The 23,491-nt window shown below is 55.4% G+C and overlaps 1 protein-coding gene across 1 annotated transcript; it reads right to left on the bottom strand.

Moving 5' to 3' along the window:
• Nucleotides 1-383: 383 nt before the first annotated feature.
• Nucleotides 384-19,783, bottom strand: LOC101441372 (BPI fold-containing family B member 4-like). The gene is made up of 15 exons (XM_058287346.1): nucleotides 19,675-19,783; nucleotides 18,457-18,673; nucleotides 16,966-17,070; nucleotides 15,826-15,957; nucleotides 14,552-14,636; nucleotides 14,398-14,461; nucleotides 13,939-14,024; nucleotides 12,987-13,169; nucleotides 10,974-11,027; nucleotides 9,820-9,972; nucleotides 8,703-8,770; nucleotides 6,389-6,434; nucleotides 4,442-4,505; nucleotides 1,840-1,919; nucleotides 384-416 (listed from the first exon to the last, which is right to left on the bottom strand). The coding sequence occupies exons 1-15, from the start codon at nucleotides 19,781-19,783 to the stop codon at nucleotides 384-386; spliced, it is 1,479 nt and encodes a 492-aa protein (XP_058143329.1).
• Nucleotides 19,784-23,491: the final 3,708 nt, after the last annotated feature.

Genomic DNA, 23,491 nt, shown 5'->3' with positions numbered 1-23,491 from the left:
AGAACCTTTCCTGTACATGCAGATGCCGCCTGTGTCCCTTCTATGCATCCTCTGGGGGCCTGGGATTTTCACTTCAAAAGTCTTTCCTCCATTTTCTGCAGGCACCTCCCTTCCCTCAGGCAATGAATACACAGTTCAGAATAGTCTCTGAGGGGCCAAGGGCAAACAGAAATATCAGGGAGAAAAATCTTTCATTTAAATATCTCTAAAGAGAACCCCCACCTCACGGAACCCCTTGGCAAACTCAGAAACAAACTCCTCCTCAAGCAAGAATCATCTTTATTGTAGCTGTGATTTTCCATCATGGCTGTAGCCATTCTTGACTCCTAAGGGTCTGGAGCCCGTGGGGTGGAGAGTTGGGAATGGCCCTTGGTAAGAGCCAGCTACTGCTCCGGAATGGTCAGCAGCATGTAATCCTGTGGACAGAAGCAGAGAGAGGAGCCCCTTCTGTCCAGCCTCGTTGACCATAAAACCTGCTCTGCTGAGGCTGCTCCTTCCACCCTGAGGAAGGTCCTCTGTCTTACGGCCATGCCCCGCGCAGCCCAGGGCCAAGAAGGCAGTGTCTGGGCTACCGGACAGCGGGTGGGAGCGGTGAGGAGTGGGCACGGCAGAATACCAGTCTTTGGGGGCTCTTCCTGAAAGCCCCTGCCTTGAGGGCCTCTGCGTTCTGACACTCTGGGATTCGTCCTCCATGGTCGCCCTGAGGGCGCCCCTCACCCAGCTGCTACCTTCCACGTGCTCCCATCCTCAACGCACAAACCTCCGCTGGATCTGGCCGCTGGCCCCCGTCAGAGACCCTGAGGGGTGCAGGGACTGAGTCTGACTCTTCTCTCTGTCCCTGCATCACCCAGCACAGGGCCAGCTTGACATATACAGACTGAATGAGTGATAGCAAAGGAATGATGAATGAGCCATCAGGGCAGCCCTATGTGGCTAGGCAGGTTGCACTGCCCAACTCTGGGTGGCACCATTTATGTAAACTACAAAATGAGTGGTGCACCCCGGAGTTGTGCAATATAGAACCTGCACAGTAGTATGCAGCAGCCCTGCCAGTGAGTACGGGAGTGAGCGAGCGAGGCCACTCTCGCAGGCCCGATTGAGTGACAGCTGCCAGGGCTGGTTCAAGGCTCCCCTTCTGCCATCCTGGGCAGCACCCCACGCTGGGGGGCACACCTCGCCAGGATCCATGGTATCATTTCTGGAGCAGCCCCAGCACCTGGTTTACCTGTGGGGGCTCCTCCAGTCCCCACCTGAGTGTGTCTGAGCCTCCCCGCCCCACTAGGGCCCCCTTGGGCTGAATTTAGGGAAGGGGTCTACAAGAGTGGGGGTGGGGGAAATAGCACAGGCCAGAAGCTGGGGCTCTGGTGCACCAAACCACTGCTGCACCCTCCCACTGCCTCCTGCACAGCAACCCCTGGTTCTTGACAGCAGGTTTCTTGAATGTCCGAGAGCTGGGAGAGACCTGAGTTCAGATTTGCTCAGAAGCCGAGGGTGCTAAGCTCAAACATTTAAGTCTAGGAGCAGTGTCACTTTTTGTCATTTGGTGGTCATGATAGTTTCTTGCGTTCAAGGCATTAGCACACTCGGCCAGCACTGAGGCCCAGCCCTGCCCCTGAGGGAATCGTGCAGCCCCTGGAAGCCTCGGTGCCCTCACCTGTAAATGGAGACCTGTCCAGATGGCTGCAGGGAGGTGACCAGGAGGAGATGGCCTGGCGCACAGGGAGCCCCTCGGGCAGGCACCCCCGAGGGCAGGATGATGACAGGCGCCTCTGGGGCTTTGCATGCTGCTGGCCCTGCCCTCCCCCAGGGGCCTCAGGAAGTCCTTTCCCCAGCACTTACCTCGGAGTGGTCCATTCGGGCCTGGTCGAAGGAGATGCCTCTTATGTTGGGCAGCGGGAGAGTTTGTTCTCTGAGACGTTCTGGGAGGGGAGGGCAGGGAGCTCAGCGCCTGGCGGGCAGGGGTCCCTGGGTGCAGGCGGCTGAAGAGGGAAGCGCCTGGGCCCGACGCCCTCCCCTTCCTCAGCCAGGACCCTCCCCACCCCCACCACGCGGCCCCACGACAAGCAGCAGCCCCGGCCCAAAGCCAAGTCCAGACGGTGGTTTACTCGTGAACTAGGAACCTATTTTAAGGGAAATTCTTCCTGAATGTATTCAGTGACTCTGAATACGTTATTATAAATACATTCTTCCTATCGATATTTTGGGAATGTTCAATTTGTTGAAGCCTTCTTAGGACTATATTAGTGAATTTTATTCTTCTTCTTTAATTGAGGGAAACTGCTGAAAGGCCCCTAAAAATGCTAAAATGTTGGTAGAAACAGAAAATGTCTCAAAAAAGGATTAGAAAGAGGTCGACATAAACTGAAAAATTATCCTTCAAACATTGGAAATTTGGTTATATTAATAAGATAACATCCATTGACTATATATAAAGAAGAAAATATTCATGAATATACTCATGTTTATAAAATATATATGAAAAATATTAAAATGAGTTTTTGGTAAATTGATACATTTGATAAACTTGGAGAATTGGTCATTTGGCAAATTGAGTTTCAGTGAATGAGCCATTCAGCAGATTGTTTTTTGGTGAACTGAGTTTTGGAGATTTGACCTCAAAGACCTGGCCTGGGCCTCTCCTGTCCCTCCTCTGTGGTGACAGCCACCCCACCCCTCCGTCACCACTGGGCCAGGGGAGGATCTGACACCCGCTGGTTGGCCTGATGTGCGATTCTGGCCTGGGCAGTTAGGGGGTGGGATGGAGGAAGAGGGGCAGGTGCCTCAGGACCCCCCTTTCCTGGTCTGCAGAGGCCTCCTCTCCAGCCCTGTGCTGCCAGCGGACAGACGCTCTTCATTTCAGTCTCTCTGCTGAGCACACAGGCTTAAGCAAGCCTCTCCCCTGCCAGTGCTCCCACACCTGGCTGCCTCTTACAAGCCTTGCCCTTTCTCACCTTGGGATAGGTCCCAAGGCCTGCACAGTGGACTCCAGCGCCCCCTGCCACTGGGAGACCCTCTGCCCTGGGTTTTCAGACTGCAGGACTGTAGGAGCTGCCCAGCCCAGCCTCGCCTCTAGGTCATCTCTTGACCCTTGCTGTGTTACTCTACGGCCCGGGAACCAAGACACATTTGTTTAGTGAGCTGCCTGTGGTGGGCATTGGTGAGGGCAGAGCCCCTCCTTCCCGGCCCTTGGCCCTGTTCCAGGACTCTCTGGCCACCTCCCTGGACCTTCCATCGTCACCCTCCTCTGCCCCTCCGTCAGTCTCCCTTCTTGAACACAAATTTGCTCACTTCTTAAGCCTGTTCAGAACCTACCCTGGCTGCCATGCGCCTCCGGCAAGGCCAAACCCTTTGACCCAGCTGGCAGTTGTGCACCACCTGCTCCGCTAGCCTCACCCTGCAGACCCAACATGAGTCCTCAAGGTGGAGCCCAGGGAAAAGCCCCTGTGAGGGAAGCAAGAAGCCAGCGTGCTGGTCTCAGCTCTGCCAAAGACTTACTGGGTAGCCTTGGGCGAGGCACTTAACCTCTCTGGGCCTGGGATGGAGGGAGACCCATCTGAACCACTGGGAGGTTGGCCAGTGATTTCTAAGGTCTACGTTCTGAGCTATTTATCCTGAACGTATTTCCCAAGCACCTTCTGGATGCCAAGCACGGACAAGGTGCGGGGGCCACAGTGGGTGCAAAGACAGACTGTGTCCCTGTGCTGGGGCTGCTCACTGTCTGGTGGGGGACACAGGTACTGATCACACAACTACAGGGATGAGTGGGTGATTGTCATACAAACTGGTGAGTTCTTCAGGAGTTCAGAGTAGAGGAGCCTGGGGGAGTTTCCACACTCCCCTAAGATTCACTCCCCACTCCCCTCTTGCTTCCTGGGATCCCCTCCCAAAAGGCTGCGGGCACTCTGCTATCTCAGAGTCTGCTTCTGAGGGCACCCGGACTGAGGCAATGGTATTTTGGAGAAGTTTTGAATTTGCTGCTGACATCTAAAGATGAGGGCAATGACTCCAAAAGTTCATATTTCCAGCATCACTCAAAGGATTAAAAGTGTCTGTCCTGCTGGCAACATCTGACCGAGCTCTCAGATGCGTTAGTCACCCTGGTTTGCGGGCGCCGCACCTGGGCTGCTCCCCTTGGGTAGGTGACCTGCCAGGCGCTGCAGGCGTTGGAGTTGGGGGCCCCGGGCTCCCTCGCCCCACTTCTGAGCCTCCATCACGATTGGCACACACAGCCTGGGGCGAGAACAGGAGGGCACACAGCCCCTGCCCCAGCAGCCCCTGGGTCCCACCCTGCGTCCCTCTGTCTTTTCTGTGGCTGGTCTTAACCGACCCCGGGGACAAGGCAGAAGTGAGCTGTCAGCTGGCTGTGCAGGCCTCCAGCTCGGCCTGTGGCTGCCCGGCGATGGGATGCGGGGCACCAGGGAGAAACACGGATGGGGCTCACCGTTATGCAGGGGCACAAAAACCCTTTTCAGAAGCACCGAGACAGAGGCCTTCAGACGTTGTCCCTGCAACTGGCAGAGAGGGACAGGGAGGTCACTTCAGCTGGGTCAGCAGATTCTGACCGCAGGAATGCATAGGGATGCCCACGGCGGATCAGGAGATCCCGGGAACTGCCCTTCTTCTAGGACATCGGAGCCGGATGACCAGATTAGTGCGGGGACTAGGGAAGCTTGTGGGGCTCACAGAGACACCCTCACCCCGGGTGGCAATGACTGTTCCCACATCTCTGCGGCGCAGCCCTGGGGAAGGGGAACCCGGCTGCTGCGTGGGACCCCGTGACCAGAGCGTCATAGAGACTGACTTTGAGTCTGTCCAAGGAGGAGCTCGCCGATGCTGAGAGCTGCCTGGCCCTGGGATGGAATTGTCTCACTGAGCTAGTGAGCCTCCTGTCACCAGGGGTGTTCAAGGAGTCTTGGTCAGGGCTGCCCCAACCCATTTGGACAGATGAGCAAAAGAGTCCCTTTCTTCAAGATGCTCTTTCCCCATCAGTTGAGAAACTGTCATAAACACCTGCCTATTTCTATTGTATATGATGTGGGTGGTTGTCTAGTGCACGACCTGTCCAACCATACACAGCAGCCCTCGCCTGGATGACCGCCCTCAAAATAGTGTCACAAAAGAGACCCCTGACCCGGGCAGATGATCTTTAGGACCTCTCAACCCTGGGACACTAGGAACATGAGGGTGGAGCAAGGCCTGATGTCACAGGGGTGATATTTCTGAAGCGTCTCCCTGATGCTCTCCTTAGCCCTTTTCCCTCTTGCAACCTTTCCCAATGAGGCTAGAGCCTGAGGCTTACAGTCCTGTGGAAGTGGAGGGTGGTAGGAGGCCCCCAGTTTGGGGAAAAGGGGGAGTTACTGTACAGGACCTTCCCTCAGACTGGCAGGAGTCCTGGAACGCTCTTCCAGTGCAGAGCAGGAACCACCCCTGGCGGAAGAAGCACGTGGGCCCCCCATGGTGGACTCTCCAACGGTGGGGCTGGCAGCATCCCCGGGTAGGGAGGGCCCAGATCTGTCGCACTTTAGCAGAAGCCCACAGTGGGCACATTGTGGCTTAGGACACCGTGCTGGGTAGAGCCTGGTGGGGAAATTTGGAGGGGGGCACACAGCCCACCAGAGGCTGTTTTCAACCCATAGAGAAGCAGGTGCTCTTACAAATCCTGCTGTTAAAAACGTTAAAAGTTGGTGGAGCTGAGTGTCTGGGGGGAAGGTACGTTGGAGGTCTCTGTATGGGTTTTGTATTATTTTTACAACTGCCCTTAAATTTGAAATGATTTCAAAATAAAAAGTTACCAAAAAAAAAAAAAAATTCAAACAAACCATGAGTGTTAAAAAAAAATCCTGCTGCCATCCTGGACGCTGCTTCACTCCTTCCCCACATCCACCCCACTAGGAAATCCTGTCAGCTTTACCTTCCAAACCAGCCTGGACTTGACCGCTTCCTCCTCCTGCACCTGGCGCGAGCCCCATCATCCCGCACCTGGATTATTCTAGCAGCCTGGGGCTTCTGGTCCCCCTCCTCCCTAACCCCCCAGACCCCCCTCCCTGGTCTCTTTGGGGTCATTGCTGAAAGCTCCCCTTCTCAAAGAGGCCTGCCTTGACCACCCTACAGAATTTCACCCCCACCTCCCACTTTCCATGCCCAGACCCTCCTCTGTGCGTTCCTTTTTTGCATAGCATTACCGCCTTCCTTCATACTAAATCATTTACTTCATTATGTTTATTGTTTATTATCTGACCTTGCCCTGCTGGAACGTGAGCTCCTCAGGGCAGGGACCTTGGTTTTGTTCACTGGCTAGGCACACAGTAGGTGCTCAATCAATAATTTTTTCAAGCTTCTTGCAGCCTTCAGGACCCCAGGGGGGTGAAGGCTAAGGGAGGAGACTCACCAGCTTCTCGAGGTCAGCAGGGTAAGGGCCCAGGGTCACCACGGTGCTACCAGAGAAAAGAGATCCCCTTTCAGGCGACAGCAGCGGCTCCGGGTGCAGTGCTCCCTGGGCTGAGAGTTGCAACACTTGGCCTCTGATTCCTGTTCTGCCCCCCTGCCAGTGTGACCTCAGGCAAGTCTTGTCACCTTCGTTCTCTCATCTGAAGAATGGGCATAATTTTCTCCTGGATCTATTTGCTGGGCTTTGCGGTGAGGATCAAATGTGAGGGATGAAGCTCGAAAATGGTAACAGCAGCTAACGTGATTGTCACCACAGCCCTGTGCGTGTCATCCTATTTTCACTGCCCTGTGTCTGCTGTGTCCCCACCAGGTTTCTTCTTTGGAATCTTTTTAGAATCAGCCTCGTCCCAACATCACACCAGATTGTTTTGCTCTGAGAGAAGAAAACAATAGCCACCACCACTATGATAATAATAACTACTGGATATTGAGTGCTAAGCACTTTATATGTGGATGTTATTTTATCTTATTGAAACCCTCAGATTTCTTTCAGGTAGCTCTCTTCCACTGATGGAGAAATTGAGGCTCAGAGAAGCCTAAGTTACTTGCCAAAGGTCACACAGCTCTTATCCACTATACAAATTAAAGGCCCCCAGCTGGAAGAGGTCCCACAGTGAAGCTGGAACATGGAGCCTACCGCATGATGTTTTCCAGTTGAAAAACAGCCAATCAAACTTGCTTCTAGGATCTCAAGGGATAAAAGCTTGTCCCCAGGCATTTTCAAAATATTGTTGCATGGATAACCCCAAGCTGGCTGATCAGCCACCTGCCTGGCTTATGATTTGTATCCTGGAAGCACTGGACCCTCCTCTCCAACTTTAATCTGTCCTTGCACATAGCTCCCAGCCCAGGCCAACATTCTGCCAGCCTGGCTCTGGGTGAAGCAAGGGGACTCTGTTGCTGCTGAGTCATTCAGAGGAGGGAATTTAATCTTGGTTTTCTTCCCCTTCACTGCCCTTTTGGGGCAGAGATTAAAAAATACATTTCATTGAGTGCCTTGGATATGTTTGGTAGAGGCTGTGTTGGTAAGGATTCTGAGGCTGGACCCAGTGAGCCAGGGCGCTGGGATTCATCAGTGCTCTCTGTCTTGGGCACCTCTAGTGGGAAGAGCTGCCTTTGAGTTTCCTGTTTGCTAACCAGGGTTTAGGCCATGCAGCCTCCCTTCCTCCTTCCCCCTTCACACAGCCAGGTCCTCCTCTGGGTTACCCAGATTCCTCTTTGTAACAAAGACTTTTCCAACTCCAGTACTTGATAATCTTTCCCTGAGGCAGTATAAGAAGCTTTTGAATTAGACAGACATGAGTTTGAATCCAGCCTCTGCCACTTAACACCTGTAGCAAGACAAATTCCTGTTCTCTGAGCCTCAGTTTCCTCCTCTATCACATGGGACTAGTAATATCCACCCTCAGAAGTTCTGCGAGGATCAGATGAGGCCATGTATGTAAAATGATGGGCAAACAGTAGGTGTTTCATTGAGAGCGTGCTAGACCCCAAATGCTGTTGACTGTACCCTACACTCTGGTGGAAATAATAGTCTGATTTGGGTGCTATGGTTTTTTCCTCCTGTTAAACCAAGCACCTCATGAGGCAGAGCCTGCATCTGAGCTTGTGAGCTGAGCACCTAATGGGTGCTCAAGGAAGAACTGGCATCGACTGTTCAGAAAGAGCTGGCTCATGCTACACTTTAACACAGCCTTAGTGAGAACCTCCTGTCACCATGCCCTCAGGCTCAGGCCCACACTTTCCACTGGCATTTGGGGGTCAGTTGGGGGAACGTCATACAGTCTTTCTTTTGAACAGTGAGCTTCTGCCCTCGCCCTCCTCCCCTAGCTGCCGTTTGCTGAGTGCTGGGTACACCAGGTACCTGGTGGGCACACCAGGTATGTGAGTCCACGTACCTGAACTCACGGAGTCCTCGCAACAACGCTGAGGAGGCCGTCATCTAACTGTGCAGGTGAAGAGGCAGCGGCTCAGGAGAGCGGGGGACGGGCCGGGGGACGGGCCGGAGGCCCCCCCAGCGGGGAAGCGTTGGCTCCAAAGGCTTTGACCTTAACCGTGATGCTCCTCTCCCTTCCTCCTTCCATTAACCACACTCTTGCTCTTCCAAGCTGACAGCAGGCAGGAAAACTACACCCTTTAATCACATTTCCCCTTGCCCGATCTCTTTCTGTGTCAGCCGTCTTATTTTTCTGAACACTCAAAGCCAAAAAAAAAAAAAAAGAAAACAAAAAACAACAAAAAACAAAAAAAATCACCTGTCTGGATTGAACTGGATGTGTAATTTCTGATTTCTTGAGGAAAACACAGCTTCGGAATGGAGTATCTACAAGGAATTTGATGAGGTCAGAAGAGGAGGGGGACTGACCTTCTATCCAGAAGGATTCCCTTCACCCCCAGCCCCAATGGGCGCTTCTCCAGGGCTGCCCCCCTCCCCTCTTCCCCTTTCCCCCTGATGATTCCTTCTCTGGCTGTTGTTCCTGTGTGTCTGGTGTGGACACAGGAGAGGACGTTGGTAGGGGCTGGGTGCTCCGGGGAGCCGGGGCTGGGTGCGAGGGCGGGGGCTCAGCTCAGCGGCGGGAAACGCTTTTGCAGTGAGAGTCACTTGGCAGAAGAATCACAGTTGCCGGATGGCAGAGAACTTCTTGGTTTTGAGAGGGTCCTCTGTGGGCCCCATAATTTACAAGGTCACCTTGTAAGCCAGAAATAGGACTTTTCATCCCCTGCCAGAGATGCCTGGTTTCTTGGCCACACAATCATGCCAAGGTTCCCGGAGCTGGCTGTGCACGCAGGGTGCCTCTGGCCTTACCTATGGGGGGTGAGCCTGGGCCCTTATCTGAAGCACCTTCTCAATTTCAATGTCTGTGGAGTGGGCAGTGGGAACTCGAGGGGGCTCCAAAAACGGAATTTGAAACATTTTGGGGGGCTCTATTTCCCTGGAACTCCTAGGACGAGACCCCTTTGTCCCAGGGCCCAGCCTTCTGGGCTCTGCCTGCTTCTCCCCAGCCTGGGTGAGCATCTCCTGGGGAGCAGGGAAAGGTGGGCGCGCGCACCGCCTCCGTGAACCCCGTTCCTCTGAGCTCCCTCCCTGTTCTGGCCTTGACGGCTTTCAAAGCAGGCACGTCCAGGGGACTTAACAGCCCCCCGGTAAGAACGCTGGCCTCTTGCTGAGGAGGTCCTTGGGAGCACTGCAGCTCAGCTAGGGGGCGCAGGCAGCTTAACGTCTAAGCAACGTCCACAGCTGCCCCTATGTGGCCCGGCGGGTTATTAGCGGATCTCATGGGGGTGGGGTTGGCTGCGACCCCCCGCTTCCCTGCCCCAGGCTCTCAGCAGACCCGGCCCCTCTGGGAACACAGAACTCGAAGCACCACTCACCCAGGAGACCGAGATGGAGGAGGCGTTGCTGCTCCTCAGCAGCACCAGCGAGCCCAGCTGGGTGACCGTGGCCTTGTGGGCGTCCAGGCGGACGGTGGGAGGGTCAGGGGTGCTGATGGCCAGCCCCGTGCTCGCTCCGGACCAATATGAAGCCTGAATGAGGATAAGAAGAGGTGCAGGGAGGGACAGAAGATGGCTTTCCTCGGCCCCCAGCTTGGAGGAGTGAGAACAAGATCATCTTGGGGTCAGGGTGTCTGGTCTTCACTCTAGCCCTGCGGCAGCTTGCTGTGTGACCTTGGGGCGGTCACTTACTCAGCCCCAGCTTCTTTGAGGTGGACTTGTATCCTCTTTCTCTGGACCTGCATGGCAGGTAAGATTTTGGAGAGAGCTTCCCAGTGCCATTACAATCAAGCTGTGTGGCCTGAGGCAAGTTTCTTCATCTCTCTTTGTGCCTCAGTTTTCACATTTGTAAAATGGGGATAATAACCACGCCTATCCTATAAGGGTGTTGTGGGCATTCAATGAGTCAATTTACGCAAAGTGCTTAGAACAGAACCTGGCACATGGTAATGCTACAGGCGTGCCAGTGATTGCGGTTGTTTTTATCGTTTGTCCATCAGCGGCCCTGTTCTAGAAGAGTTTGGAGAGGGGGTATTGTCATACATGGAGCATGGATTTTGGAGTCAGAGGACTGGGTTCTAATTCTGGTTCTGCCACTTACTGAGCAATGTGAGCCTGGGCATGGGAACTCCCCTTGTCGCGCCGCGCCACGCCTCGGTTTCTCACCCATCAGAGGGAGATGAGCAAGCAGGGCTGCTGCAGGGGGCTGGCACGCAGTAGCCACTCACTCGGCCCGGCTGTGCATGTCCGGCTGCCTCCCCAGGTGGGCGGGGCAGGCCCAGGTCTGGTGCAGTGTGAACAGTGCTGCGCGGCCCTGAGCTAAGGGCTTTACTTGCATCGTCTCTTTTGATTGATCCTCACAACTCTCATGAAGCAGGTGATTACAGTGAATCCAGAGAAGGGAACATATCTGTGTGGCCTGACCCCACCCAGCCCCCTGCCCCAGTGTATTTCCCGAGACCCTGGCCTGGGTGCCGGGGGAGAAGCTGGGGGACATACCCACCATGGGGGAGAAGCTGGGGGGGCACACCCACCATGGGCTCCGGTTTCAGCTCTCCTGGTGACAGCAGCTGAATGAGGTCGGCAGCCTGGAAAGGGGCCAAGCATGGGTGGGACTTAGAACCCTGCAGTCTGCTCAGAGGCGTTCAGCAGGATGCCACCATGAGCAGGCCTGGCCCCTCCCCGACACCGCCGCAGCCTGCGAGGAGCCATGTCTGGGGTTGCTCAGTGATTTCTATGAAATGGTTGACTTGTTGTTGCTTTTGTGATTTTTTTTTTGATCATGAAAATTTCCATTATACAGCAAAGTTGAAAGAATTTTATAGAGAGCATTGTAGAATCGTCACCCGGATCCTTCTATCAGCACTTTCTATTCTTCCTCAATCACATTTCTATTCAGCTATCTACCCTTCCTCTGATTTTTGACAATCAGAAATCATTATAGAAAAAATGACAGAAATATATAAAGTGAGGTAAAAGGACCTCTTCCCCGTTCCCCTTGCATCCTCTTCTCAGGGTTAACCTCTCCATATTTTGGAGTATATTCTGACAGAATTTTCTATACACACGCAAGCATGCCTGATGGAAACATTCTAACCACATGGCCTTGTGCCTTGTTTGTTCTTCTCAATACCAGCACATAAAGAACATTTCCCTTCTTTTTAACTACTGTATAGTATTCCACACTGCCTGAACAAAAGCTAACTTATTTTACAGTTCCTTATAGGTGGACACTTAGGGTACCTTCATTTACCCCTGGTAGCAAGTGAAGCTGCAAATAACACCCTTGCACATATATCCTTGCCCACTGGTGGACATGGACTTCCAGGTTGGCTTCTGACTGTCTCAGAGCTGCCACACCTGCGTGGGATGGTCGGCCTAGCGTGGGGGGTGGGAGTCCTGCTCTTACCCGCTCATGACCTTGGCCAAATCACTTTCCCCACCTGGGCCTCAGTGTCCTCATTTGAGAAAAAGAGTAAGAACATTAGCTGTCTTCCATATAAGGATCTTAGGATGTCATTTATTCATCAAATCTTTGCTGAGCACCCGCTGGGTGCCCTTCACACATTACACAGTCCATAGTCCCTGCCCTCATAATGGGGGAGAAGATGAATGAGCAAAGTTACCTATGGGATTAGAATGTGATCAGTGCTGCGGTGAGTCAAAGGAAAAGAGCCAAGTGTGAGAGAGTGAGAGAGAGAGAGAGAGAGATGGAAGACTCGGGGCTCTCTGAGGAGACGACGTTTGCAGTGAGACTAACAGCAGACAGAAGAGTTCCAACCAGAGGGACTGGCATGTGCAAAGGCCCTGAGGTGGGAACATGCTTGCCTGGGTGGCTGCTGGGCAGTGGGCGAGGTGAGAGCAGGAGACGGGGCTGGAGGCATGGGCAGGGCTAGACCACACAGGGCGCCGGCAGCTGCAGAGAGGAGGTGGGCTTTTACTCAGAGTGTAATGAGGAGCCCCGGGGGCTTTGGGGCAGTGACGTATCTGGATGTCTCCCTCATTTGAGCCCCTAATTGACTCTGGGAACTTGCTCTTTCCATAGACCAGTGTGAGTGTGGCTCCTTGTCACCATGCAGGCACCTCCTCAGAGAGGTCTTCCCTGACGACAGTGGCCAGGGCAGCCCTCTCATCTCCACTGGGCACTTGCTACCCCATTGCCCTGCTCACTTCCAGTAAGAGCAGCTATTTCGCTTATCTGTTTCCTTGTTTGGTTTCTGTTCCCCCCTAGACCCAAGCTCCACAAGGTCAGGGACACTGTACACAGAGCTTGGCCCATGGTAGACCCTTCATAGAAATACGTGGATAAGTATTAGGAAGAGAAGGACAACAAAGGGGCCTGGGTATTGAGGGAAGTCTTCCCAGAGAAGGGGATGTCTATGCTGGGTTCTGAAGGCTGAGTAGGAGTTCTTCAAGTGAGATCCAGATAGGGGATTACTGAAGCCCACCAACAAGACGCTTTCACCATGTGGACCTCGGTTTCTTCGCATGAAAAATAGAGTAGTAGAGGGATGACCGCCGCCTGTGCCCCTCCCTCCAGCACGCACCGTGGAGTCCTGGGGGTCCACGCCGATCACGTCGCTGCTGTAGAGGCAGGCCAGGATGTCGTTGTAGACGTTCTGCCGAAAGGCCAGGTCTGCCACGCTGCCCGGGGCTAACTGTGGGAGGGGCTGGGGGACCAGGGGGTCAGGCCTTGGGGCTCTCCAGTCTGGGCCACAGGGTGTGATGAGCTTTAGAGAAACAAGGGAGGAAGGGGAAATTCAGTGGGAACAGCCTCCCCGTGCGTGGAGCACCCCGTGTGCGTGGCACCATGCTGACCACATATGTGCCCAGTCTCCATGAAGCTCCCCACAGCCCCACGAGATGGGAACTAGTATTGTCCCCATAGGACAGAAGAGGAAACTGATGCCCAGAGTGGTGACGTGGCTCACCCGAGAGCCCTTGCCTGGTCAGAGCTGGTGCTGGCGTTGAACCCCAGAGGCTTGTTTCCTTGCTGGTCCCTCATGGGACCCCATTCCTTTTTCTGCATCTCCCTGCCCACTCCACTCGCTCCCACTCCCCACCCTGTCATTCTGTAGGGATGGGGAAGGGGTGGTGGGCAGGGAGGTAGGCAGACACAGCCAGCCCCGCCCTTTCCTGGGCCTCGGTTTCCCCCACTGAGAGGTGGGCCACTGCGTGATCCGGCAGCTCCTGACCTGATGCAGCGACCTCTTGGTGGGCTCTGACCCTCGCTTCCTGGACAGCCAGCCCCACGGCCTCCCCTGCTCTCCCTGGGGTCAGCACAAGCTCCCCGAGGGCAGGGGCCCTGCGGGGTCTCCCCCTTTCCTTCCTGCTCCCTCCCTTCTCCCTCCTCCTTTGCCTGCCACCTCTTTTTCTTGCTCTGTCTCTTTCTTCTTTCTCCCCCTTTCTGCCTCCTTTCCAGAGAACCCCCACCTCACTTTCCTCTGTGCCCACCTCTGGGTGGCCCCCGGGGTCTGCCCCAGCCGGAGGCCGGCTCACCTGGACGTTCATCAGGATGGCCTCCTGCGTGAACTCCGTGGAGGTGACGTAGTACTGGAAGCCCTCCGTGCCCGCCATGTCCGGGGCTGTGACGTGGAAAAGAAACTGGGGCCAGCCTCCCCGGGGGAGGGAGGCAGCGACGTGGGGAGGTGGCCAAGCAGAGGGAAAATTATTCTCCCTCTCTGCTGAGCGTTAAGCTCCTGTGCCAGGTTATATGTATTATCATCGTCCTACTCCGTGGGCCTGTAAGGAATCCCATTTGACTGATGGGGAAACCGAGGCTCAGAGGGGCGAAATGGCTTACCACGGCCCCACGCTGCACTACCCACCCCCCATAGAAAGTAGGCTCCCTGTGGGCAGGGGTTGTCAGCCTCGTTCCTCATAGCCCCAGAGCAGGAGCGCTGCCCGGCATGCAGTGGGGGAAGCAGACAAGCCCCCGCCCTGGCAGGAGCAACATACGCAGAGCTGTGTTTAGCAGGCCTTCCAGCAGTGAGTTGAGCAGGGTCGTGGCCAGCGGGCATACCTGGAGGGAAGGCACGAGGGATCCTCCGCATTGGGGCCAGGCCACCGGGGCTGTCCCTTGGGCAGAGGCGGGGAAAGATGGGCCACTCACTATCTTCTGCAGGAGGAAGGGCAACGCCTCATCCAGGGCGCCGGTCACCAGCTCCAGGGCTGCTTTCACCAGGAGGGGGTTTATCCTAGGGGCAGGGGCAGCAGGTGGGGTTTGAGACACCATGGAGGGGACGACTGAGACCCTCTCCCTTCCCTCAACCGTGCCTGTGTAGCTTGGAGCTTCAGGGTGTCTCTCTCCCCTCCTCTCTCATCTCTTGCCTTCTTTTTTTTTAAAAAAAATTTATTTATTTATTTATTTATCTCCCCTTCTCCCCCCCACCCCAGTTGTCTGTTCTCTGTGTCTATTTGCTGCATGTTCTTCTTTGTCCACTTCTGTTGTTGTCAGCGGCACGGGAATCTGTGTTTCTTTTTGTTGCGTCATCTTGCTGCGTCAATTCTCTGTGTGTGCGGCACCATTCCTAGGCAGGCTGAACTTTCTTTCGCGCTGGGCGGCTCTCCTTACGGGGCACACTCCTTGCGTGTGGGGCTCCCCTACACGGGGACACCCCTGCGTGGCACGGTACTCCTTGCGCGCATCAGCACTGTGCGTGGGCCAGCTCCACAAGGGTCAAGGGTTTGAACTGCGGACCTCCCATGTGATAGATGGACGCCCTAACCACTGGGCCAAGTCTACTTCCCATCTCTTGCCTTCTTGCTGTCTCTCTTCCAACTCTCTCCTCCTCATTCTTTCTTCCTGATTGTCTCTCTCTGCCTCTGTCTCTTTATTTCTCTCTCTGATAAAGGTCTCTGGGCTCTTCAAGCAGGGAGGAAATCACACCTGGCAGTGGAGGTCCTGGGAGGCTTCCTGGAGGAGGTTGCTTTTGTGTGAGTAAATATGAGAATGATAGATAGTGGCCACCTAGCACGACAGGTTCTGCGCCAAGAGGGTCATCTGGGTTAGCTCATCTCCTCCCCACCACCATCCCATGCTGGCTGGGCAATGCGAAGGATCCCATTTCACTGATGAGGAAACTGAGGTTCCTAGAAGTCAAAGCTTTTGCCCAGGCCCCATAGCTAGGAAGAGGCCAAGCTGAGATTTGAACCTGGATGTGTCCCTACTCTTAGCCGTGACCTTTGGCATGGAGGCAGGAGAGGCTGACAGGTGGCATTTGCAGCCCGCGGCCACGGAGGTCAGCCTGTCCCTGGTCACTGCCACAACTAGGCTGGGGCGAGGCGGCCCCGCCCTGAGTATCGGTGAGGCCCGAGCAGCAGGGTCAGTGCAGGGAGGCTGGGGTCGCCCCGCCCGGGGGAGCGTGGGGCTGGGCAGGCACTCACTGCTTCAGGACCTCGATGCTCAGGTATCCTGGTGGGGTGTGGCACTCCTCAAAGGCCACCTGCGTCTTGTTTCCTGTCTGCTCCAGTCGTACCCCGATGCGGATGTTCTTGATGACTTTGAGCTTCAGGACCCTGTGGGAACAGCGAGGTCCAGGCCAGAGGTCACAAGGGGTGGCCTGCAGGTTGCTGGGAGGGTGCAAATTGAAAGGAAGAAATTTCATTAAAATATGGATTTTGCATGTCTTTGGAAAACTTGAAAGGTCTGACAACACTGGGCCTGTGCCCTCACGTGGCGATGTTCACCTGGGGCTGAGGGTGACCTTGAAATGGGGCACATGGTCTCCAGTTTGCCCCAGTCCCCACCTGACTGGGTGTCAAACTTGCATCGTTATTGCATTATCATTATAAGGGCAATGACATATTTATCTTATAACAGAGAACTACTTCTCTGTGCCCATGCCTCTAGCAAAGAAACATTCCTTTGTAATCCTGTCCCTTTTACAAAGGGAAGCTAGGCCAAGACAGCCTTATTTTACAAGAAAAACAGAAGTGGACAGAGCAGCGCGTAAGACTACTCCTGTTAAAGGTGCAACGCCACGCCCTCTGTTGGCTGTTGGCATTTGCAACCCCAGGTCTGCACAGTTGTCCACATTTTAGAATCTTGCACAAGCAAACACAACAGCCCAGTGCAGTAAAATGATTATACTCATTTTAGAGATGAAGAAGCTGAGGTCCAGGAAAGAGAAGCCCCTTGCTCGAGTTGCTGGATGCAAAGTGCAACCAGAGCCCAAGCGTGCCCGACTCCACAGTGAGCTTATACCAGACCCTCCTCAGCTCATCTTGGTTAAGCTACCCACCTGCCCATTTACCCTGATGGGGTGTGTGCCCCCTAACATGAGAGTGCAAACATTTTACCTCAGCCTCTGCCACTGATGCACTGTGTAATCTGGGACAGGTACCTCTCCTACTCTGCCTCAGCTTCCGCATCAGTAAAAATGGATTTGAAATGGGCCAAAGTGGAAAGGATTATTGCGACTCTCACGGTGACTTGAGGCAAGCGGCTTTTGTTAGCTCTGCACAGCTGCCCTTCGAGCCATGGTCCCCAAATGGGTGGGGACGAGGCCTCCACTCTGCACTCACCCCTGCAGCGAGACGTATAGTTTGCAGCGCAATGTGACCTGCAGCAGGCTGTCACTCAGGATTTGCAGGCTGACCTCAGGTCCTTTGGCCTCTTCTATGACCAACCTGTGAGACGTGTGGAGTCACTGGGGTGGGAGGTCATGCTGGGTTCCGGGCTGGGCTTTGCAGCTGGGCCTGGAGTCGCCCTGAGGAAGCCCCTGGCCAGCTACTAGGGTGCAATCCCTGTCTTTGGACCCATGGGTAAACTGAGGTCTTGAAGGGGCCCAGTGGAGGAGCTGCCTATGCACATGTGACTTATTGCAATCCAAGTGTGAGCATTGTGCAGAATAAAACTGAGCAGGCGAGAGCTGGGGAGCACAAGACGGCTGGGGGGTCTGCTGCTTGGGGACCCTCCGGGGGGAGGATGTGAGCCTTCTGCTCCATTCAACAGCCTCAGGTCCCAGCATTTCCCAGTGTTTTATGTACTTTTTGAACATTAATACAGGTGGTGCCCACTGGCTCGAGAAGCAGGAATTTTCAGTGCTGGAGGAGACGTGGCCAGGCCAGGCCTCCTGGAGGCTGGGGGTCTGCCTCCAGTCGAGAATCTTCCTGCAGAGTTTGCAGGAAGGACTCAGACCACACAGGCTTTCCCTTTGACACATGGCCCTCGGACTACGGTCCTCCCAAGCAGGTGCCACATGCCAGGGTGGGGGAGCAGAGGCAGTGAGATGCGCCGGCAGGGGTGAGTGGCGGCCAGTCCTGGTGGCATGGGCCGGGGCAGGGCTGGGCCCCGCAGCCTCCTCCCCAAGCTCTCTTGGCAGTGCCTCCCCACGCCCCAGCACCCTACCTTCTCCTTTCATTTCATCCCCATCAGACCATTTCTCTGGACTTCAATATCTCAGGACATGCCAGGCCCTCCCTGCTCTTGCTGGGGGTTGGATTCCCAGGCAAGCCTGCGGCTGCATAGACGGACTTAGCAGGAAGGGCCTCCCTCCCTCTAAATAAATAGCATTCATTTATCGGTATTTACAGGAGTCTCCAACTCTGGATTCTTCCAGGCCAGGCAGGTAATATAAGTGGAAGTGAGGGGAGGAGGTGGCTGGGAGAAACTTCAGCTACAGACCTTGCACGGACTACTGCCACGTGGGAGGTTGGGCCAGGTCTTTGATTTTCAGGAAGAACCAGGAAACCCAGATTTTGATTAAAACCCTCTTGATTGTTAGATGTTGACGATGAATTAAAGTATTAAAACCCGGATGGAGGATGAATGTGGCTCAGGGGTTACCAGGTTGAGATCCCTGATTTGTTCCTAGAAATATCTAAAGTGGCTTAGAGAGATTTAGATGTAATTAAAATATTCTTGCTTAGCGCCTCCCGTGCTGGAGAAAACCTCCCCGGGCCCTCGGGCGTCCTGCCTGCTTGCTGGTGACGTGGGCAGGTGAGAGTGGGCGGCCCAGGGGAGCAGCGCGGCCCCAGGGGGCGAGAACGCTGGGGGCAGCCTGGCCGACTCACCCGCCAGCCCCGATCAGCTCCCCCAGCTGCGGGAGGATCCTCCCGGAGAGCAGGTCGCCGACAAGAGACAGGTCAAGTCCACTGCTCTTCTTGGAGAGGCGTTTTCCCACGAAGGGCAGGTGGTCCAGGACCGTGACGCCGTCGCTGGTGGCCCCGGGCACCGGCAGCCTGGCCACGCGCTCCAGGACGTGGTGCTGGAAGAACAGGTCTGTAATGTCTGCAGACACAAGCCCTCCTTAGGGTGGACTCACCCTTCAGCCCCTGCCCAGGGCCCTGGAGGGCAGGAGTTCAGAAATCCAGCCCCGGGGGGCCTGTGAGGCACTTCCTCTCTTGGGCTCAGGGAACAGGGGTGGCTCCTGCCCCCGGGGAGTTTACCCTCTAGTGGGGGAGCAAGCAGATAAAGGAGCAAGTGATTTTCTAAAGTGCTAAGCGCTATGAAGACAGGAAAATGGGGAGCGAAGATGGAGCAAGAGCAGGGGCAGGTGGTCTTTAGATTGGGTGGTCAGGGAGGGCTTCTCTGAGGAGGAGGCGTCTGAGCTGAGACCTGAGTGAAGTGTGGGAATCCACGTTGAAGGGTCTGGGGGCAGAAAAAGGCGGGCGGCAGGGCCAGCAAGTGCAGAGGCCTTGAGGCGGGATGGAGCCTGGTGAGGCTTACGGGACAGCGGTCAGAGGCAGGAGTGTGGTGAACGGGGCAGGGGTGGATGGACACCGAGGAGCTCACAGTCAAATGAAGGCAGGCAGACAGACAGACTGACAGAGCAACAAGTACAAAGGCCAGAGAAGAGGCTGTGGGAGCCCGGAGGAAATCGGGAGGACTGCCCAGCAGAGAGGCCCTTAGAACTTTGCCTTAAAGGATGAGTCAGAATTCACTGGGCTAAGAAGGAGGGAAAGAACACTCCAGGTGGAAGGACGAGCACAAGCGAAGGCAGGGAGGCCGGGAAGTCTATGGGGTGCTGAGGGAAGGGGGGGAAGAGGCTGGAGGTGGCAGCAGGGCCTTGAATAACACGATGAGGAGCTTGGCATTTCTTGTGCGGGCACTGGGGAGCCACAGCCAGTGTTAGAGCAGGGGGTGGACAGGGTCATTCTTGGCTGAAGGAAGGTGGGTTCTGGGGCTGGTGAGGGAGAGTCCAGAGGAGGAGAGGCCGGGGGCAGGGAGGGGGTACCCTCTCCCCTCTGCCCTGCCCACCTGCCGCCAGCGACTCACACCCTAACATTTACTTGTTTCCAGTTGACGCTTGCTGATGCGTAGGGAGAGCAGGTGCTCGGCCTCCCCTCGGGCCTGGGGCAGCAGCCCCCAGCACAGCAGCGACCCCCAGAGCAGCAGCATGCTCTTGGCCAGGACCTGTGGACACAGAGCTGGGAATCCCGGGGGTACCTCAAGGTCCTTCCAGGAGCCTGGCGCCTCGCCTCTCCCCGCTCTCCCAGAACCACCGCTCCTGCTCCCCTGCACCCCAGCTCCAGATCCTCAAGTCCCTCAACACAGCGGCCCTTCCCCCTACCACACACCGCCTGGAGGGCCTTTGCCCACCATGGGGGCTGCCTCTAAATCCGGGCTCTGCCACCTGACCTCTCCATGCCTTGGTTTTCTAATCTGTAAAATGGGAACAATCGTAGGTTGTTGGGAGGAATATATTTAACAATACGTGCAAAGCACTTAGTGAGCAAATGGCTCCACGCGACTGGATGACGCTGTGCAATGTTAAACCTTAGAGGTTTCTGGACCTTGAGGAGGACTGGGGTGGGGGCCCCGGGGAGGTATTGCCGTGGCTGGAGCAGAGGGGGTGGGCACCCGGAGGGCTCCAGGTCACAGCGCTATGCCAACTAGTAGGGGAGTATTTCATTATTTCAACCAGCACCTTTATACCAGTTCCTACCAGCCTAACAGCCCAAGGGCCAAAAGGGCATGTCTGGGACCCCATGGCCTGCAGGCGGGGGCTCTCCGGGCAGACAAGGACACACCACCAGGAGGTGCAGCCTCCGGGATGGCGGGGGCGGGGGGCAGCCAGGGGTGCAGACACCTTCGTGACAGAAGCTGGGGTAAGCAGGGCCCTCTGCAGACCACCCCCATGCCACAGCCATGAAGAAGACCCCCGGAGTGCAAGCGCTGGCCCCGGGCGGGGAGGGGAGACCCCGCACTGCCTGAACCCAGCCTGCAGGATCTGAGAAAACCCTGGTGTGGCCTCAACCCGGCAACATCCAGTTTTGTGCCACTTGGTGGGTAGCAGCAAAGGAACCTTTTTTGTTGTTTGCCTGTGTAACTTTTAGGCTGTGGAATTTGTACTCGTGACATTAGCTGCTGTTGTTTTGCTGCCAGGCTGATCTTAAATTCATCCACCGTTTGTCCGAGTGGTGTTTATCAGTCCCTAAGGCCAAGCACGTTTCTCAGTCACTTACCCGACTCCGGTCTCGCCGCCCTCCCTGCCCTTGGCCCTTCACCCCTGTTTTCTAGCCCTTTCTACCTCTTGCCTCCAACCATTGATGTCAGCTCGACTTCTTGAGTCCTTACCGTACTGCCAGGCGCCACACTGAGAGCTTTACAAGCTTCGTATCGTCCCAGAGGCCTCATGGCAAGGGTCTGGGGTCACTGACAGCAGGCCCATTTCACAGACGATGAAACTGAGGCTCAGGGACCTGCCCAGATACTTCCGGTGCTAACAATCCAAGCACCACTCACCGTATTATTGTAGGTGCTCAAGAAGTGCCTGAGAAATGCCCCTGTTAGCATCCTTGCCCTTACCTCTTCAAGAACCGGTCTGTCTGGAACCTCTCCTGCTCCTGTCTCTAGCTTCCCAGAAAGCTGCGCTTTTATAAGCTGAGCCCTGGAGCCTGGGGTGGATGGGAGGCTTGGGCAGGGAGCCATGCACAGGAGCTTCCTGCGGAGAAGGATTCTCTTGGCATTGGGTGGCAAGGGGCTTCTGGCCCAAACTGAGGCCCCACGGCCAGGCTCTGGGCCCACAGACTCCAGGCAGGAAATGGGCGGGGCCCTGTGGTTTGGGGGTGGGCCCTTTGGAACAGCCTCAGAGCCCTGGGGGCCTGGGGATGAGCCTCCAGTTCTTGGGAGGGCGGGGGAGGTCCCTAATGCAGGACTGTCCATCACAGAGCCCAAAGGAGAGAGGGTGCAGGGGGGTAGGGTGGGGGTGAGGGCAGAGGCTGGGCTGGGGTGGGAGGGGCCAGGTGACCACCCTGTGGCCATTCCCACATATATCGCCTTACTTAATTTACTCCAGGCCGTTATTTCTGCTATGGTGTGGTTGTCAAGGGCATAGTCTCTGCAGCCTGACAGGTTCAAATCGCTGCCGTTACTCAGTAGCTGTGTGACTGTGGGCAAGTTACTTTCCCTGTCTGAGCCTCACTCCTCACATCTGTAAAGTGGGAATAATAACTCTACCTGTTTCTTTCAGGTTTTGTGAAGGTTCATTTGTGCAACTTGTGTAGATGTCTGCACAGGGCCTGGCACATAGAAAGGATTCCAAAAAAGCTACTGATTTTAATTGACATTTTATAGATGAGGAACCTGAGACAGAGAGTAAGTCACTTGCTCACGGTTACACAGCAGGTCCGTGATAAAGCTGGCATATAAAACCAGGGCCCAGCGAGGGGAATGACCACCCAGTGAGAGTCCCCGCTCCCCATCAAAATGCTGTGCAAGGGCCTCTTCCCCGGGAGGCCTTCTCTGCTGGGCGCACCACTGCTAAGACAGCTTAGGTCTCCTCGGTAACTGCTGTCCGGGGCAAGTGTCCCCACAGTGTGCGTCACTTGGGTCTGGATAGCTTCCTGATTTCCCACAGTGCTGCCCCACGGGTTAATTCCTTTCTTTTCACAGCTCAGGGCTGAGGCCAGGACAGAGCAGGGCGGCAGGATTGAAGGTGGAATGGCGGGTTCTGGAAGGCAGCGCTGCACGGGAGATACATGGTTCAAGCTAGCGAGTTCTGAAATTCTCCCTTCGGCTAGGGTTAATATGATTTGGTAGCACATGTTAGGTGCGATCGACTTATCCCAGAATCTCAGAGTCACCAACTCATGGATTTTCTGGGTTGCACGATGCTTTAGAAGTGGGCAGGTCCCCCTCATTTCTGTCTCCTTCTGCCTGGGCCGGAGAAAGGCCCTGGGATGGATTTCCTCATCCGAGCCCCTGGTGCGGGATGTTGGTGGAAGCACTGAGGTCTCCCTTCTCTTTGAAAACTGGCCTCTCTAATGGCATAGGAGGGAACAATTGGACTTGGAGGCCCGAGGGCTCCAGCTGTTTAGCTCGGTGACTAATTTCTGCTCAGAGATGGGAGGTTTGCTGGGGTCTCTTCCGGGGAAGGGAAGCCCTGGGAAGGACACAGAGAGGTGCGAGGCACCGTGGCTCCCTCTCTCTGCGCCTGGGTTTGTTGATGTGTGACATGGGGGTGTTAACCCCGCAGGTGGGGCTGGAGCACGTTGCCGGGCACTGAGCAAACGCTTGGGGAAAAGAGGCCCAGAACGGCTGCTGTTACTTTGAGGACTAAGCAGAGGTGGTCAATGTGCTGTGGTGGGTTCAGGTGGGAGGCACCTGAGCAAAGTGGGTGAGGCCTGGATTCACAGCAAGCCCCCGGTGTCCCGGGCTCCTTGCCCTCTCTCCTGTAAGATGAAGACAGTAATAACTCCAGGGAGGCAGGATCGTTCTGGAGATACTGCTTTGGTTTCTTCTTTGCTGCTGCGGCGGCTAAGATGCAGAGGGGAGCAGGGGAGTTTTCCCTCCCCCAGCCCAGGAAGATGGGGGAGCCTGGAGCTCCAGGTCTGGGGGCTCTTGTCTCAGGGGTTCACAGGTGGCAATTTATTTGAGGGCTCAATCAGGAGGCCAGAGACAGAGACAACCCTTCTCTTTCGGTTTGGGAGGTGGAGACCCAAGGAAGGGGGTGATGAAAGAGGAGAGAGCAGAGGGGAGGAGTGAGGGATAACGACTAAGGGCTGCTTGGTAGTTGTGCTGAGTTGCCGGAACCTCGGTTTCTTCATTTGTCCAGTGGCGTGAGAGCAGCAGCTGTGTCAGGGGTTGAGGGGAGGGCTGGGTGAG

The sequence above is a fragment of the Dasypus novemcinctus genome, chromosome 24 (assembly GCF_030445035.2).
Source record: "Dasypus novemcinctus isolate mDasNov1 chromosome 24, mDasNov1.1.hap2, whole genome shotgun sequence".
Lineage (NCBI taxonomy): Eukaryota > Metazoa > Chordata > Mammalia > Cingulata > Dasypodidae > Dasypus > Dasypus novemcinctus.
This window is presented reverse-complemented; position numbering and strand designations above follow the sequence as displayed.